Source organism: Cryptomeria japonica, chromosome 8 (assembly GCF_030272615.1).
Source record: "Cryptomeria japonica chromosome 8, Sugi_1.0, whole genome shotgun sequence".
Classification (NCBI taxonomy): Eukaryota; Viridiplantae; Streptophyta; class Pinopsida; order Cupressales; family Cupressaceae; genus Cryptomeria; species Cryptomeria japonica.
Genome location: NC_081412.1, coordinates 125,749,626 through 125,769,418, shown reverse-complemented (window position 1 = coordinate 125,769,418; position 19,793 = coordinate 125,749,626). Strand labels below are relative to the sequence as shown.

At 37.2% G+C, this 19,793-nt stretch overlaps 1 protein-coding gene across 3 annotated transcripts in view; it reads right to left on the bottom strand.

Moving 5' to 3' along the window:
* Positions 1-4,374: 4,374 nt before the first annotated feature.
* Positions 4,375-19,793, bottom strand: part of LOC131041635 (vesicle transport protein GOT1) — a 36,558-nt gene continuing 21,139 nt past the window's right edge. Inside the window, exons 3-8 of one of the 3 annotated variants that reach the window (XR_009105050.2) lie at positions 6,372-6,463; positions 6,195-6,275; positions 5,420-5,517; positions 5,174-5,255; positions 4,938-5,039; positions 4,375-4,759 (exon numbers count right to left, since the gene is read on the bottom strand). Coding sequence is in view for 2 of the 3 variants with exons in the window: in XM_057974787.2 (XP_057830770.1) it covers positions 5,004-5,039; positions 5,174-5,255; positions 5,420-5,517; positions 6,195-6,275; positions 6,372-6,463 (389 nt within the window). In the remaining variant the exon portion in view is untranslated. Of the gene's footprint in view, positions 5,040-5,173; positions 5,256-5,419; positions 5,518-6,194; positions 6,276-6,371; positions 6,464-19,793 lie in introns of all 3 variants that reach the window. The other 2 variants (XM_057974787.2, XM_057974786.2) reach the window with 2 other exon arrangements.

Here is a 19,793-nt window from a genome sequence, read left to right as displayed (position 1 = left end):
CAACAAATAGATAAAATTACAGAGGCAATGATGTGCTATACTATAGGTAACCCATTCTATAGATGCACTGTGTAGGGCTTCCAAAAGGAGTTATGCAACAAAATAAAAAGGGAAAATGGAGAGATATCGTTTCAGAAATAGAGATCTCTATAGAGCAAACTCCTCAAAAACTTACTTGAAGAATTGAAACTTTCTCCCTTAACATAGAATGAGCTTCAAAAATATCAAGACAAAGAAGTGTAGAATAAACAAAGAGTAGACTCCTATACAGATGGGGCACAAAGATAAGTGCACAACGAAAATTCAAAAGGAAGCTATATGAGCACCTAGGGTTGTATGGCAACTTTTGGGTGAAAGGGTTGTTCAAGAAGCAGAAAATTTGGAGGCAAAAAGATCCAACCTCAGCAGCTGCTGCACACTCGAAGAAAGACCCTCAAGAAAAGTGAGACAAAATGAAAAGCACCTCCAAAAGGAGAACGAGAAAAGAACAAAAGAAGAAACTCCCATTCAAACTGACCAACAAAAAAGGGCAAATAGAAGAGCTTGTGGAAGCAGAAAAGAATAATTAAGTACAATTCCAAAACAAATAGCAGAGTTTTGATACAATATAGGGGTCAAGCTGAGAGAATTAACTACAAGAAGAAAACCAAACCCAAACAAAAAACATAGAGAAGCATGTGGAAATAGAGGGAGATATAGAACATGAAAGGAAAGAACAAGAAGGCAGCCAAAAGGATGAAGAAAAAGATACAACTAGAAAGACTCAAAAATAGATTATGGTTGGAATATCACAACCCTCAACATGGGATACATTGAGCAAAATCGAAGAATTTTTAACCTGAAAAAATCCGTGATTACAATTGTAACTTACAAGGGAATCCAGTGGATCTAGGCAAGCTCACCGTAAAAAAAATATGACCTGGTGGATGTATTGGAGATAAGTGCACATAAAAACTACATAGATAGATGCATAAAATCAGAAAAATTAAAAGTAAAATTGTTACAAAAACTGCAGTGGCACAACCACAAATCAAAATTGATCTGATATTAAATACCACAAAGAAATTGGATGGGGTAGTATGAAGTTCAATAGCACATGTAAGTAATTTGCAGAGTGTGTAGACCCAAATCAACCAACAGACAATTCAAGAAAATGAACCGCAACAACTTGATAATGCAAAAACATAAATTGGTGTGGAAAAGGGAGATTTACTAACTGTAGTTAAGGAACTTGAATACAATGTGCAGTAACGCCACAACACTACAATACTCTCTAAGCTATCCAGCAACCACCAAAAAGCAAAAGACAAAGTTGGGTGCCTTGAAGAATAATTTTCATAAAGGTCTGCTTCCTATGACCCTAATCATGACACAACAAATAATTGTTGTATTATATACTCAATATCAACTGAAAAAGGAGCATATGGCCCAAATAATTGCACAAATGAAGGAACTTAGTATACTTAATGTTCATTTGGCCCCGATAGCGAATACATTAGAGATTTTAAAGAACCTCATCTTCACTTAAGGGGCTAAATCAGATCCATCAACACTTCAAGATGCAAACTCAAATTTGGTTGAGGTAAAAGTTATTGGAGATTTTAAAGAACCTCATCTTCACTTAAGGGGCTAAATCAGATCCATCAACACTTCAAGATGCAAACTCAAATTTGGTTGAGGTAAAAGTCTTGCTGTGGCAAGCCAAGAAAAGTCATTTTAGTAGGATAATGCCTATCAGTGCATTCAGGTCAAATATTAGAACATCTTACCTAGAAAAATGAGATCGGTAACACAATTTTGTAGAATTTTAAAATTTTAAATCAGCTTAAGAGCATTTTGAGACAATTTTAGTTAGCAAATCCAAAACTGAATGTCTCAAAATATAATTTCAAGTCTGAATATAATGTTGGCAAGATCAGGACTTGATTGATAAGGCTGACAACCACTCGGCACCTGATTAAAACTCCTATTAGGTTGAAACCCTGCAGAGGTAGCCTTAACAGACACTTGAGGTGAGCCCAAAAGATTACCACAAGTTAATCTACATAAGAAAATCCCACACTTGGCAACAAAAAGAGAAAAGCCATAACCGATACTACACATGCAAGAAAGCAAGGACAGAACACAGATGTGGCTAAAAAGGAAGATGTGTGGCACCTACAGAAGAGCAAATAAATGAGAAACATACTAGAGAAAAAGTATTACCTCGTGAAAAGCAACATACAAATGTAAACATGTTGCACATGAGATATATATAATAGAGGATAATGTAGGATGATGAAAAGACAAGATATGTGTGAACATAATAGACTCGTAAATATGAGTACATCATATGAAAGACACTGTATATGACCATGGAAGGAATATATATGGTCCTACCTTATGGTCTTTAATAGTATGTGAATGTGTATGTTTTATTTTTGAGTTAGTCTGTTATTTGCATACATAACTCCTCGTTCCCTATTGCATGACACCAAAATAAAAATTAAATATAATCAAAACAAATCTCAGGTATAGTTTTTACGTCAACTATAAAATTGGAATTGACCAGCTACAACTTAAGACCTTCAATTGCTGCTAAGTGCACACAATCGAGCTATGCATTCCTCTACGAGGTATTGAACGTGTATTGTTTCCAAAACCCCTCTTAATCCACACTTGTGTGCTTCATGTTTGTAATCTTGACTATGATTCCCTACTAAATTATGATGAACCAGCTAGAGCTCGAATCTAGAACCTCACCCATTGCAACAAAAGTTCAATAAGAGAGACAAACCTCGATAAGTAACTTTACTTTTATCATGATAACATTCATTGCCTAATAAAGACCCACAACATCATCACCAGGTGTATGCTTTACATAATCTTGTATAGGACTCCAGTAAAAGAATCCCAAAATTTAATCTGGTTAATAAATTCGAAATCAAGTTAAGGTAAAAAAGCAATGAAAATGAAAATGAAAAATAATCTTGTAGAATAAACATTTCTTGAATTATGATTGTTAAACATACAAGGGAGTGTGCTTCACCTGGCATACAACTATACAACTACAACTTATGGCTAATGTATCTTAGCTAAAATATACAAAAAATACAGAGTTAATAACCATGCAGCAAAAGAAAAAAGGAAAGATAAAAATGACTTTGTTGCATTGCAGCAATATATCCTTGGCCTTTAAAGTTAGCTTTACAGAATGTAATAAGTTTGTTTCAGTTAGCAGAAGGATTAATCAATGAGAGGCAGTGCATAGTCTAAAATGCCTCATGATTTCCAATACATAATTTTCCTTTACTTAAAATCAACAATACCTGCTTCTGCAAATGAAAATACTTACTTCTGAGGTGGCTGTTAAAACCTATATGCTTCTATAATGCTTATTAACAGATTCTTTGTGGTCTGATTTTTTTACAGATTTCAGTATCTGGACTAAGTAGCATCAAGGTTAATGGACTATATTTGGCAAACCATCAATTTGTCAAATCTCATCTTTCAACAGTAAGGAAAGCAGTTTAGAAACATTAGACTTGGCATGACTATAAAAAAATATGTATGTCATCGGCCAATTTGAGCCTCAATGGAAATTTAAATGCATAACCCATGTTGCTGATTTGGATATGAGATTGGAAGTTCACCAAAAAACATACTGCGTTTGGTGATTTGTTTCAAAAACATTAATAACTGGGGGAAATATCAATTAAGGCTCAGTGACCAGGCATATGGGCATAGCCAGCAACATAGTTAAACCAAATACAGTAGGACTATCGGCAGTTAAGTTGTGTTGTTTTCTGCTTTTAGCGTATCAGATTTCCTTTTTTCCCCTTTAATATTATAAATATGATAAAATATCCTACCTGGACCTGCGCTGTTTTTTAAAAATGTTTTTTCTATGACAGACAGGTACTGAGTAATAGAAGAACTTGTGAGGTCCCCAGACAGTACCAGGAACAGAACAATACCGGAAAAGTGGGCATCTAGGGCAGAACCCAATAACATAGTGATAACACTATATTCCCGGTATGGGAGGGACTTACCTTGTATCAAAATAATTTATAATTTCAAATACTACAGCACAACACGTCATCACAACTAGGGTGTTAAATCACTTAATTACAAAATACATCTGTCTCCAGAAAGAGGAAATATCTATTTCATTTGAACACCATCCTTTTGACTTAGGGTAAATAAATCATTTGTAGGGCAAAGCAAAGTGGATAGATGTACAATTTTATCCAAGTTACATTTATATCAGTAATGGAGGCATTGCGGATAGATGTATAATTTTATCCAAGTTACATTTATATCAGTAATGGAGGCATTTGTTTACAAAATGAAAACTTCTATTTCCAACTGAATCTGCATCTTAGGCCATATCAATGATACAACCGAATCTACGCCAAAAAATTTATTTACAAAGCTAATCAGACGTTACATGTGGTGTTGATGTGATCCTTAAAAACATTGACTTTCGGAAAGGAGACTATTCCTCAGTGCAAGATACTGCAATGATCATATCAACCTTTTTTTGCAATTTAGAAGCAACACGTTTACTTGATGATATTAAAAACAATGGTAAGTCTCATTGTAAAACGTTTGGAACATGAGGCTGTCCAGTCCAGAAGATTACAAAAATTGAAACTGATGTAAATTTGTTCAGTATACGAAACTATAACCATAGTACAACCTAGATGAATCAGTCACACAGTTGATCTGATCAAGTCCACAGGAACAATTAACCAATTTCTTAGAAACCAAGTTCCTCCTGCAGGAAGACCATATAATACAATATAACCAACTTTGTATAAAACTTCCAGAATTCTGAACTGTGAAATATTTACTCAACTGCGCTGTGGTCCCAGAGGAACTTGGAGCAGAAAGCTAAGATTATTATTTTTTATTAGTCAGATAAAGATAATGAAACAACTATCTTTGATCCTTACAGAACCATGTGTGATTCTCGAGTGTCTTTTCTCCTTACCAAACCATGCATGATTCAACATATCAAATTACACTGGCACCCTTCTCTGCCTCGAGCCAAATAGCTATAGAAAAATTACAACTATTGATTAGTACTTTAATACATAGAACCCCCAAAACACTTAGCATTGGCAGGAATTTTGGATTAAAGTTTTCCAGAAGTAGCTCTAGAACTTTAGATTAAGTAAATGTTACTTACCGATTTAATGAATGGTAGTTGGAATACCCAACCGAGTACAGGAATCCTGTTCAAGAATACCACAAAAGTAGGCCAGAAACCACTGCCAAGACAAAAAAAAAAGGGTTGACAAAAAGCATCATAAATTATAATATTAGATAAAAATGTTTTTCTCTAGAAATAGTGCGTACTTGAGTGGTCAACAAAGTGTAATAAAGAGGATTTGAATGAAATAATAAAAAGGCAGCAAGCAACAAAAGGATTAACCTGAAGAGAAAAATAAAGCCATAGGTTTCCAATATCATCCCAATGACAGGCCATCCAATAAGAACAAAGAAGAATCCAATCACAAAAGAGATGGATCCCTGCAGACAGCAAGAAAAAAATTACTTCATAGAATAATTCACTGAGATTGATACTTTTTCAAGATTATAAAGGTAACCTCCTGTACCTAATATCAAATATGCTCTATTCTTCTGGTTAATCTTCAACATATAAATAATTTTTTTTAGTTCTGCAATATTATTTTTCACAAATCAAAAGCCTGTTAATATCAAGTTAATCTTCTTGACCCCTATCTTTCACAAGAAGCCATACTCATGAGATTGAAGGTCTACTTGGCAGTCAATGTGTCCAGGTAAATATAATTACCTAGGAAATTGCTGAGTTCTTACTATTTATTACTAAGTAAATATTTGATAATGCCTAGAATACTGAAACTACTAGAACTCAGTTCAAGTTTAATATCCAAATGATTGCAATTGACTAGAAAATATAATATTTTATAACAAAGATATGCACTTTTTACAAACTCAGCTTTAGAAAAAACAGTTTTCAAAGTTTTAGGAATATATGCAAACTATGAAAATTGGTATTTGTAAAAGATTTTCTGTTTCTAAATTGATATACTGATAGTACTGCAGTAACACATAATGGATGTCTGCACAGTTGCGTGCTGTATATCTATGCTGAAAAGCCTGAAACACAAACTACAACTATCTTAATGAAAAATACTAACTTGGAGACTTGGAAAACTTCATACCTTGTAATGGCTGCGTTTCATAAAGAATTGTGCCGTTGACTTCACACCAATTGTTAACATAACGCCTGCCAAGAAGAGGATCTGATAAGGATCGCAAGTTAGCATTGCCTGGGTGAGCATTCATATCGACATCTTGAAGCAAAGTGTCAAAAAATGGCAAATGCTATAATAACTTACATTTCCCATTGCCAGTAGACCCTCATCAAAGAAGAAGATAATTCCCAAGAAAAAGAACAAAACACCAAAGCCTGTTAGGCCCATCCCAATTTCTGTTACATGGCAAAACACAATTTGTGTAAATATGTAGAATGTTAAAAGCCAGTAATCTATGTCAAATTTGGCCAAGACCATGTCAACCAATATGTCAGATAAAAAAGAAATAGAATAGCAGGTAATATCTTTAAGTATGCCAAATCAAAAGCCTGGAATGATAATGTGCCAATCGTATGAGAACCCTACATCTTAATATTTGCATAAAAATGCCAAAGAGATGATCAAGCCATGTGAATTCCATTCACTCATCATAAATTTACAAAAAAAACACCAAAAGCACATCTAATCAGGATCTTAGTGTTGACAGTCAGACAAGGCAAAAACTTGGCAAGTCGAATTTTGTCTCTGACTCAGACTCGGTGCCAAAACTTGGTGAAGCCTCAGCAAAACTCGGCAATTTTTAAATATCATTGGAAAATAGTGGAATTTATGGGAAAAACTTACTATATCACAGCATCTCATCTCAAAATAACCTCAGATATCATAATAGCATCACTCAGAATCCTGATTGACTGGGCAAACCAGAAGCATAAATCGAATTCAATTACTCAAAAAAATGCTACTTTTCCATTCGCCACAACACGAAACTACTTGTGTTGGGTCTATATGATCTCTCACAGACTCACCGAGGGCACCTCATACTCGGACTTGCAAGACCAGGGTGAGTCACAACACTAGGTAGGATTAGTTCTGCAACAATCCGACCATGGACTCATGCAATCATCCTAAAAGTAGAGAAAACGGAAACAACAAACTGAAAATGTTTTTTTTTTTTGTGAATTTTAGCATCCTTCTGATTCTTTCCCGTAGTCAATATATCAGCCACAAGACTTATCCTATTCATACCAAATAATTGAGATCACTGGGATGCATTGCATGAAAAAAAAAGAAGAAAACGCTAACAGATTGAAGTTCATAGTGCTGCACTTGAACACAAAAAATATAACATACGACACATCAAAGATTGATACAAACATCACACAGAAAAGCATACCAACAAAAGCAACATCATTATAAAAACCACTTCTTTATGGTAAGTACTTCTATAATCCAGAACAACCCAATAAATACCTAATTTGGTATCCATCATCTAAATTCTAAACTACATAAGAGTATATTGGAACAGCCCTATATATTATACGGAAGATTTGCCTGCAAATAGGTGTTGCCTATTCAACCAGTGAATCATAAAGGTGTATAAAGCCTATGATTAATGGCCTCATCATTGCATAAATTATAAATATCAAACTATATTTATTCCTTCAATATCATTTCTTCACCATAATGACATTTTAAAAGATCAAATTCATCGGCATATCTAGACTAATGCTCAATCTCAGTAACAAATGTATGAGCAAAATAAATTCAAATGGATTCTCCTGTCCCCAGCAAAGTAAACCCTAATGTGATGGATGTGACTATAGATCTAGGAATAGGTCATGTGGCAACAAGATTCCACGATGCATCCAAGCTTGGGAAGGATTTTAATTACCCATACAAAGGAATCCTCCCTGGCAGCTTCCAAGGGTCCCGGGGTCCCTGTGATACCTTGTAACTGGGCCTGACACAGAATATTTGTGGTATGAGAGCCACTAATTTAAGGGATTAAGCAGAAGTCAAAGGCATCACTGCTTTTGGATGCGGTGGAAGGTGTCAAGGATGCTGAAAGGAAGAAATGCTTTAAGTAGGATGATCATAAGTGGAAGCAGCAGCCTATCCCATGTGTCGAAGTGCCTCCGGTGCTCAAGTGGGGAAAGAAGTGTTGTAGGAGAGGATAAGTTCTCCAAGAAAGAACTAATTTATAAGTTTGGTGCCTTTTGGCCAAGTTTGGCCAATCCACATGCCTCGATCTCTAGCTCCTGGAGTGCTAGTCTCAAAAATACAATAGGAAGGATTTTTTGTGCTTTTCAATGAATCCTCTGCAGATAGATCAATTATTTTAACAAAAGGTCCTTAGGTCAAGATAAACATGTGATACTGGTGAAACCTTGGAATCTGGAGTTCAATACAATGACCAAATCCTTCTATGTAATGCCTATATGGGTGCATCTTCTAAATCTTCCACTGCACTATTTGGTAGATTCATGTTTTCAAGGTGTAGATAATACCCTAGAAAGATTTTTGGTACTAGGTCTGGGAATGGATGGCATTGCTCATTCTACGTTGGCTAGTATACAGGCTGAGCCAGATTTAGCCATAGTCTTCCAGGTGAAATTCAGCTGAAAGTGGAAGCAAGTGCTGGAATATGCAAATATCCCATTTCGATGTAGGAAATAGTTGCAGATAGGTTCTCTAGCCTCAGTGTGTAAAGCAGGGAAGACTATGAGAGTAGCAGTGAGAGTAGTGATAGTGAGAATGATGAAGTTGAAATTGAAGAAAGAACTCAAACTAGACCTAAAACTAGAAATGGGGCAGCCATTGGTGGGACTTCAGGAAGTGTGGATGTAGACGATCGAAGAAGTTAGTGGTTGTTCACAGTGCATTGCTGTACAAAGATCGCCAGAATCCTGAGTATCGCCAGACTCCAGACTTACATTGGGATGTCAATCCCATATAGATGATATGCAGGTTGAGAAGGAGGAGGAGACACCTCCAGGATTGGTTGGGGTTCCATTGGTTGAGGCAGCCGCTCATGGTGACATTGCTCAGACAGAGACTCAAGCTCTGATTTTGATTATGGACAGCCATATTTTCATAGTTCTATCTTCTCATTATTATGGACAGCTGATTATGGACTTCTATGTTTTTTGTTTACAGTTCATGTCATTTCAAGTTATGGATGTTTAATATTTATGTCTATTATGGATGTTTATGAGATATGTTTATTGACAATGATGAATGAAAGCATTTGAATTTTGGTAATATGATTGTCAATTCTCATGTGAAATCTCAATTGAAGTCTAATGCTATGTATTAATGTCTATGATGAATTCTTTATTATTAGAATAATACTTTATTATTTTATTATTAATGCTCAATATTGTAAACTTAGTGTAAATATCTTAATAAGATCTTACTCGATCTTATTGGCAGTGTCTTTTTAGAAACTTGCCCTCTTGTAATTCTTTGTAATCCTATTTATTGAGCGTTTGCTCATTGTTAATAGTCATCCATTTTTTTACCAATTACTTGTGTAATATGGTATCAGAGCCAAGTTATTTTCGAAAATAATTTTTCAATTAAAAATCCGTCACGAATTTTTAACAGTTTTTTTGAAAAATTTATTTGTTTATTCGAAATTGCTACTTTGGCAGTTCGTTTTGGCTGCAGCTCCTAGGGTTTTCTCGCTATTTTCTGCCCTCTCCCGCGACCCGTCTCTCCTGCATTTCGCGCAACAACGCGACGCGTTTTTTCCCCGCCTGCAGATTTTTTTCTGCCATTTTTGGACGGAAATCTGCATTTTCGGCTAGGGTTTTGACCCTCCAGATTCAGTTGAAAAATATTTCTGAGCACAGATTTGTGGTGGGTTTTTCGAGATCTCAACTGGGTCGTCGTCAGAATTTTTTGGGTGCCTCGATTTTTGAGCCAGCGGATCCAAATTCCGACAACAGATTCTTTCTCGGTTTTTTGCAAGGATTTTTGGGTTGTCTTTGGATTTTTTTGGGTCAGCCAGAATTTTTTTCTTGGAATTTGTGCCAGTCGTACTTCATTTTTTGAAGTTTGTACCTACATCTGCCTCTGTTTCTGCAGTGGGATTCAAATTTTTTGAATTCCGTGCCAGCACCTCTTCTCAGTTTTTTCATTTTCCGTGCATTGGGAAACGTGCAAGATGGCATCATTGACCAACTTGATGTTGGAAGACAGTCAGCGATTTAATGGAACAAATTATAACACCTGGAAGCAGTGCATGCTGACTATTTTTTAATATCGCCGCCTGGATAATCTTGTTTTGGGCACGGAGTCCCGTCCTCAAACACCTAGAGCTGACTAGGACAAGTTTGATGACCGCAATCAAAAAGCTGTTATGCTTCTCAAGCTCTCTATTACAGATGACCAGCTACCTCAAATTCCTTCCGGCAAGTCAGCTGCAGAAATCTGGAAGCATCTGAAGGAGTTGCATGAGACATCCGACAAGAGTCTAGCCTTTTTTCTGAAGAATCAGTTGTTCTCCATTATGATGGATGAACGCATGTCCTTACAGAAGTATCTTAAAAAGATTAAGGACATTCGAGATTAGCTCGAAGCTATTGGTCGGCAAATGGAGGAAGAGGATATGGTAGTCATTACTCTTAAAAGTCTACCAAAACCGTATGAGCACTTTATAGAGACTCTCAACCAGAGTTCCCAAACTCGTCGCAAGTCAGGCAAGTTCGCCGAGTTTGCCAGTCGAGCCAAGCTCGGCGAGTTTTGCTGACTCGGGACTCGGACTCGGCGAGTTTTGACCATAACTCACCTGACTCGCGAGTCAGGCGAGTTATGGCAAAACTCGCCGAGTCCAAGCTCCAAGACTCAGCCACAACAGGTCAATGTTTTGACTTGTTTGACAAGTTAGTCTCTTCGTCATGATTCATATATGGAATATAACATTTAAGTATAAGTGACATTTCCTTATGTCTTTTCTCTTTCTTATACTTTAAGTTATATTCCATATATATTGTCAAGATGTTTGAGAGTGGTTTCGAACCTCCATGAGTTATAATGCAAAATCTAGTTTTTGGAGGATCCTTCAAATTTCCAAACTTAGTCAAATTTCAGGCCATTTCAGGATCAGGATGACATTCCAGACTTAAGGCAAGTTCACTCTGACCTTGATGTAAGGGACGGGACCTAGGAGGACACTATGCATACAACCAAGGTTTGATTTAGCAACTTGAAGTGTGACCAGATAGTACACAAAAACCCTAGGAATGATCTAAATAACCCCTAATCACTCAACTGACCTAACCTCCTTCACTCCACCTTGAGGAGATCCACCTGAATTGATGACCTTTGAGAAGCTCAATCCCTTCAATGCAAAGGCTAAGACACTAAAACGACCAACAACAAAAATAAAAGAGCTAACCCTAGAAAGCAAAAAGTGGGGGTCTTCATTTGCAATGGAGCGATGTGTGAGTACCTCACAACAGGGATGTTTCTTAAAATTTTGAAAAAAGGGGGTGAGTTGGGGACATTTCCTACCTATCCCCACATCCCAAAAAATCCCCCCTGGGGCACAAGGTTATTTTTGGCAAGGGACATGTCTCTGAGGAGCATATTTTCAAACCCTTATGGCCTCACAATTCCCCCTTCCATCCAACATATATATAGCCTAAAAACTAAGAGGTCCAAGAAAGACCAAGCTCAACTATAGTCCCAAGGTAAAACCTAAGTTCAACAAGCACACTATTTAATGCTACCATACACAAGCACTCCTTACAGTTTCCAAGTGAAGATGTTCATGATGTCTCATGTTGGTGCTCCCAGAATTTCAATTTGGCCAAAGAAAATACTAAACAGAAGCCCCAAACAAGTAGATACTCTACCAGCATGCCTTTCATGGCATAACAAGCTAGCACACACTATAATTGGGCTTTATTCAATAATGGGTGCATGAAACAAGTTTTAAATTGATAAAAATCTCTTAATTTCAAGGGTTTTTTAATTTTGCCGAGTCATTGCCGAGTCGTTGCCGGGTCATAGCCGAGTCACGAGTCGAGTCGGCCTTGCCGAGTCCGAGCTGAGTCCGAGTCTGGGAACTTTTCTCTCAACATTACTTCTACTAATGTTGATCTGAAATTTCCAAAGTTATGCACCAAACTTCTGCAGCAGGATCGTTGGAAACAACAGTTTGGTAGCGGTGCTACTTCAGCCTCCTCAGAACATGCCTTTGCTGCCAAATGCTTTCACAAGGATAAAGGCAAATCCCAGTCATCCCAGTCCTTTCAGCAGAAGGGCTCTTCTCAGTCTCAGGATGGTTCCAAAAAAAAGAAGGTGCAATGCAATTACTGTCACAAATTTGGTCATGTGATCAAAGATTGTCGTACCAGATTGGCTTCCGAGCAGCAAAAGCAAGGAGGGTCTCACCCTAAAGCCAATGCTGCTGAGCACATAGAGCAGAAAGAGTCTGCATTTTATGCCTTCGTGGCTAAAAGACCTGCAGATCATGTGAAGTCTTTTGCCTGGTACATTAATTTTGGTGCTTCTCGTCATTTCACTCATAGGCGTGACTGGTTTGTTGAGTTCTCTCCCTATACCGATTCAGTTATTTTTGGAGGTGGTGAAGAGTACACTATCGGCAAGGGCAACATTCAGATACAACCTAGAGGGAGGAATCTCATATTCCTCAATGTGTACTATGTTCCTGGTATGGAACTTAACCTCCTTTCTGTCAGTCAGATTATGCGGCATTCTCCTCAGCTGGATGTCATTTTTAGTAAACATAAGTGCTCGATTGTTGATCGTGCTTCTAGCACTACTGTAGTTGTTGGCATTGAGATTCATGGTCTATATAGACTTGTGGATACAGGTGATTCTCTTGAGCATGCCTTTGTAGCTAAATCTTCATCTATCAACAGTCTCTGGCATCAGCAATATGGTCACCTGAACATCCATTATCTTGCACAGCTTGTTCGGGAAGACTTAGTACATGGTCTCCCTGATATTCAAACTCAGAATCATCGTGTTTGTGAAGCTTGCCAGGCTGGGAAACAACACCAGACACCGTTCAAGGATGGTGACTCATGGCGAGCCTCTAAGGTACTGCAATTGGTCCACGCTGATGTATGTGGTCCTATGAATACTACTTATGTTACTGGGTGCAGGTATTTCTTGCTTTTTGTTGATGATTTCAGTCATAAAATGTGGGTGTATTTCCTTAAGCACAAATCAGATGTGTTTACTGTATTTCAGAAATTTAAGGCCTTAGTAGAAAAAGAGTCTAGTTCTTCTATTATTACTCTTAGGTCTGATAATGGGGGGGAGTTTTGTTCTTCTGCTTTCTCTACTTTCTGTGATACAAATGGCATCAAACGTCAGTTAACCACACCATACACCCCTTAGCAAAACGACGTTGTAGAACGTCGTAACCGCACCATTACAGAAATTGCTAGGTCTACGATGGAACATAGAAACGTTCCTAAGAAATATTGGGCAGAAGCAATGTTCACAACAGTCTATCTTCTTAATAGGTCACCCACTCATGTTGTTAAAAATAAGACTCCTAAGGAAGCATGGTCTGGTCGCAAACCTAGGATCAGCCATTTGAAAGTTTTTGGCTCTTTAGCTTATGTGTGGATTCTCGATGCCAAGCGCACTAAGTTGGATTCCAAGAGTCAGAAGCTCATGTTTACAAGGTACAGTGACAACCATAAGGCTTACCGATTGATTGATGTAGACTTTGATCGTCTTATCTTCAATCGTGATGTTGTCTTTGATGAAGAACGAGGACCATTTCAGCTTTCCTCGTCTCAGCAGCATTCTGAGGATCAACCTTTGAAGGCTTCTGACTTAGGTATCTGTCTTCCATTCGGTTCACCTGATGGGAGGGATGATGCGGATTTTGTATTTGATGATGCACTACCTGAGTTTCCTCCGGAAGATACTCATCTTCCTCCTGATCCTAATCTGCTTCCTCTTCTAGTTATTCCTCCTGCTCCTGATGTTGGCACATCTACTCTTCGGCCTAAATGGTGGGCTAAGACCATCAATGATCTTCGTCCTGATGAGCTCATTGAGGGTAGAGCTTCTAGAAATAAGGGCAAACAGCAAAACACAGTTAATTTTGCTCTTATGGCTAACATCCACAGTATCTATGAGCCTTACACATATGCGAAGGCCAAAGGGATTCCAGAGTGGGAACAGGCAATGGATGCTGAGTTCCAAAGTCTTCAGAAGAATCACACCTAGGTTCTTTCAAATCTTCCTCTAGGGAAGAAACCCATTAGCTGTAAATGGGTATATAAGGTCAAGTATCATGCAGATGGTACCTTAGATAAATATAAGGCCAGATTAGTTGCTCGAGGATTCACACAGCGAGAAGGCATTGACTATGAGGAAACTTTTGCTCCTACTGCTAAGATGAGTACTATTCGTCTTCTTCTCGCCATTGCAGCTCAGTATGGTTGGAAAGTCCATCAAATGGACGTGAAGAGTGCCTTCCTCAATGGTGAATTGCAGGAAGAAGTCTACATGACGCAGCCTCCTGGTTTCAAGGTTGCCGATTCAAAACCACAAGTGTGTAGACTCCGGAAAGCACTCTATGGACTTAAGCAGGCTCCTCGAACATGGTACATAAAAATTGATCAGTACTTGGTTGCTCATGGCTTTCAGCGTAGTCCTTCAGACAGTAATCTGTATATCAAACACTCTGGTAATGATATTCTCTTTCTTGTTGTCTATGTGGATGACTTGATCATTACTGGGAATTCAACACATTTGATTTCAGAAATCAAACAGGATTTATGCAGCACTTTTGATATGACAGATTTAGGACTTCTTCATTATTGTTTGGGTGTTGAGGTTTGGCAGACTGATAACAGCATCTTCCTTTCTCAGTCTAAGTATGCTAGAAGCTTGCTTGAGAGGTTTCGAATGCAGGATTGCAAACCTGCTTCCACACCTATGGAGACTGGTCTGAAATTGTCAGCCAAGTTTGATTCTCCTCTTGTAGATGAAACACAATTCAAGCAACTAGTGGGCAGTCTCATCTATCTCACTGCCACTAGACCTGACCTCAGTTTTGCAGTGAGCTACATCTCACGCTTCATGACGGCCCCCAGGGCTGATCATTAGGTAGCAGCGAAGCGTGTCCTGCGCTATGTGAAAGGCACCTCGGATTATGGACTTCTTTACACTAGGAGTGATGATCCTCGACTCAGTGGGTTCACAAATTCAGATTGGGCAGGCTCGGTTGATGACAGGAAATCAACCTCTGGATATGTGTTCAGTTTGGGATGTGGTGCAGTCACCTGGACTAGTAAGAAGCAGCAGGCAGTGGCTCTCTCTTTGACAGAAGCAAAGTATAGAGGAGTTGTTAAGGCAGCTTGTGAGGCAGTTTGGCTTCACCGAATGCTTGGAGATATGCAAATATCTCAAGCAGGTCCGACTCCCTTGTTTTCGGACAATCAGGGAGTTCTCAAACTTGCCAAGAATTCAGTCTTCCATGAAAGAACCAAACATATAGAACTTCATTGTCACTACATTCGGCAGTTGGTTGAAGACGGATCCATTCAGTTGCTGTATGTTCCTACCTCGGAGCAGACAGCAAATATTTTCACCAAACCCCTCACTCCAGATAAGTTTGTAAAATTCAGGGGGTCTATTGGTGTAGTTGATAGATTGAGCATTAAGGGAGGGTATTAGAATAATACTTTATTATTTTATTATTAATGCTCAATATTGTAAACTTAGTGTAAATATCTTAATAAGATCTTGCCCGATCTTATTGGCAGTTTCTTTTTAGAAACTTGCCCTCTTGTAATTCTTTGTAATCCTATTTATTGAGCGTTTGCTCATTGTTAATAGTCATCCAATTTTTTACCAGTTACTTGTGTAATTTATCATTGTTATGATATCCATATTTGAAATTTCTCTATATTTTTAAAATTCTCCATATTTCTTTAACAACCATCCCCTGCTGTCCTCAAGAAAATGGCCCAAAAGTACCCCCACCCCCAAAAATCCATGGAACATAGAAGTATATCAAATATTTTCTACATCAAATCATTATATTTTCATCTCATTCCATTCACCACCAAGCTAAGCACGAGTAGCCCAATTACAATTAATTAATCATTTACCATATCAAGCTTTTAACCATCAATTTAATAGTTTGGATAGGTCTATATCATAATTCACAACTCAATTTAAATGTCTTAATCACTTAATCAAAATCGCATGGCTCTAGTCCAAATCCTAGCTAAACTACTTAAGAAGAAAAGAGTGGTCCTTTATGGCCCTAACACTAGATCCCACCCCCCCTTGCATGAGAAACAACAGGTTTCTTACATCTTCTCTAGATGCTTATTAGCAATTGTTCCAACAGCGGATGGTAAATTGATTTAATATTAGATATTGTTCAATTTAAGATATACTAGTTCTAAGGAAGAGCATAATTTTGGCTAACTTTTCATAGGATGTCTTGTGCAATAGCTCCATCCAATCCAGTCGCCTTAAGAGCCTCAATATACATTCAATTAGTCATTCATACAGTTGACAAGCATATATGCTTGTCTAGATGTTGGGATACCACAAAAACACCTACAAAATCTTCTAAGAATTCTACTCTAATCGTCAACAAACTCTAATATGTTTTGTTGCAAATACTCAACTCTATGTCATGTTCATTACTAAGCTTTTTACCAAATACATCCAAGAGAAGAGAAAAGAACTCATACTAGTCAAGGATCTCATCCTTGAGATCATCTTGAAGATCCAAGTCATGGTGATGCCAATAAGCGTATTGATGCAAACTGATTTTTTTTTAATCGGTCATCAAATGCACGTTAAAATAAACATCAAATTTATGAATCCATACATGTGGCTCAATTTCTGTTCTTCAATAAAAAATGTCAAGTTTTTGCATCCAAGGTCAGATTTCAGCTTTAGAATGGTTATTCCTTTCTTCCAGCTTGCCTACATTAGCCCTTCTCATATCACAATATGCCTGAATATTATAATTAATATGAGGTCATCATCTGTTGGCCTTGTAAACTCCCCATATCCTTCTACTAGTGTCTCCGTTAATGTTTCTTGCCTCTCCCTTTGGATTCCTTTTGTCTTGGACAAGGACAATATTACTGCTCAAAAAGTCTCTGTGTTTACTTATCCTGATGGCCATTTTATGCAATAGTCGTTACATGGCTGGATTATTTCTCTAAAATCCTTACTCTTATAATTTATGTTTTCAACCATGAGGCTCAAAACCCTCTTCCATTGCTCGTTTGAACTTAATTCTATCTTGTTCTTCCTAAGACCCCATTTTGGGTATCCTGTTATAACTTCACAGGTTTTCATATCATTGCTTTGATACTACTCTTATGAGCCTAGAAAAATCTCATCTGAAATTATAAAAATCTAGAAAAGAAAAATGCCTATAAAATTCCAAAATATAAAATTGAGATGTGAAAGAAAATGAATTTTACAAGCAAACATTATGTTAGATATAGCACTATTCTGATCAAAGCTAGTGAACAGTACAGCCCAAGATCACGGAAGAGTCACTTGAAATTTTGAGGACAACCAATCTCAATTAAGTGTGAAATTACATAACTTCATTTCAGATAATCTTGCCTCTTACAATAAGTCTTGGCATTTTATAGCCAAGCAAACCTTGTCTAAAAATATCTGACCTTTGCTTCCCGATGGAGCAATCCAAAGAAAAAGTAATTTTACTTAAGCAGAAAGCAACCTAATATTTCCTATAACAAATCTACATGTAGCCTTCCATGGCTTTATTTCACTGCAGTGTTCCATGGGGGCCTATGCTCCAAACCTTGTCTAAAAATATCTGACCTTTGCTTCCCGATGGAGCAATCCAAAAAAAAGTAATTTTACTTAAGCAGAAAGCAACCTAATATTTCCTATAACAAATCTACATGTAGCCTTCCATGGCTTTATTTCACTGCAGTGTTCCATGGGGGCCTATGCTCCAAAAAATGGGTTAATTTTTCTGGAATTTTCTCCTCTAGCTCTCTATTATCCTGATGAGGATCACAGAGTCTGACTGAAATGTTGATGCCAAATAAATTTTACACTACCAAATCCAGAAACTATGTGTGTTCAATCTTATGGATTGTGGAAATCTAATGTCTTTAAAATGGATCATTTGAAGCATAAATTGGGAAAAAATCTCCAACCCAAAAACGGTCCCAACTTTTCGAGTAATAAAATTGTGATTTTTGTATAAGTAATTGACTCACAAGTTTGACTCATTTTTGCACATTAATCATTATTAAATTGCTGTATTCAGATTTGACCGATTTTCAACACAACTTTCACCCACCCACACAATTTCTTTTCCAGTTGAGTTTAGGTGCAATTTAGTCATGTGATTGAATGCTTTTTGCAATGTTTTTCATGCAGTTCAAGGCCATATTTTGATCAACACACAACTAGGGCATATTCTGCTCATATGCAAAAGCAACTTCATTTTCAACTACAGCCAGTTCATTTGAAATTGCAGCAACGGGAAGGTTTCAACATTAAGTTTCAGTGAATCCGTTGAAGATAATCAGCACAGTAAGGTAGTCTGCAACCGCACCCTTTTTTTATCTTCTTTCATTTTGTCAAGGGGTCAACCAAGAGATTGACACTCAGATAACGTCAGTTAAAAATAATTTGGATTTTTTGCTGAAATTAATTTGTTTGCATTGGGTTGCTGTGTTCAAACAGTCATCCAGTCAGAAATAGTTATCAGCTACAGTCATTTCTCAAGTTTTAGGTAGCTGGCTACTATAAAATCATGCAAAATTCTCTTGAAGTCCTCAACTATTGTGCTCATCTTATCATGATATGACAGAAATCAAACACATAAAGAAAAACAAGATAACTTGAGAAAGTTTTCCATATCGAATGATCGAGAAGGGAAAGCCTTCTTGATAAAGTTACAAACTAGTGAATCAACCAACTTTATAAATGTGGGATAAACCAAGAAACACAGTAAAGAGAAATAAAGCATAAAATAACCTAAAGTTAAAATGACTTAATTAATGCCCCTGTCTAAAACCTAACCATTACTATTTTGATATTTTTACTTTAATACATCTAGTGTAATAATTTAGTGCAAAGTCTCACAATTGACAGAAAGATAACTGACAATACAAGCAGTAAATCAATACAAGAATGCTCCCATATAAAGGGTGCCTTTTAGGGTAGCTAAATACAAGAATGATCTAAAAAGCAATAATGAAATTAAATTGAATTGATGGATATAGGTGGAGGCATAACCCCTCATGTATCCCACCTGTTTCTAAGATGACATACATTGCTGAAATGTGTCCTCAAGTTATACCATAAGATTTGTAACTCAAAGGGAATGATGAGACAATTTTATTTACTCTTAACATCCCCTTTAAAACACAATTAAAATGGACTACCAAAGGTGTCATTTACTTGCTAAGCTCCTTGGAAGGGAGGCATTTACTTGCCGTTTAATAATAGTTCCTTAAAGCCTAAACAAGTCTTAGAATATGTTGAGCCTTACCTCAACAGGTAGCTCTGTTTAGACATCTGCCATATATCCATAGGTTTTGACAAATTAGAGATCCGACATCCCTTCTTGAATGCAATGTTGAATTTAAGTTTCAAGATTAATTGGGAATCTTATGGACAACACATCAAATTGCACAAATGGGTAAATGTATTAGAGAAAAACAGAGAAATTGTGAGCAACACAACACAATACTGAGT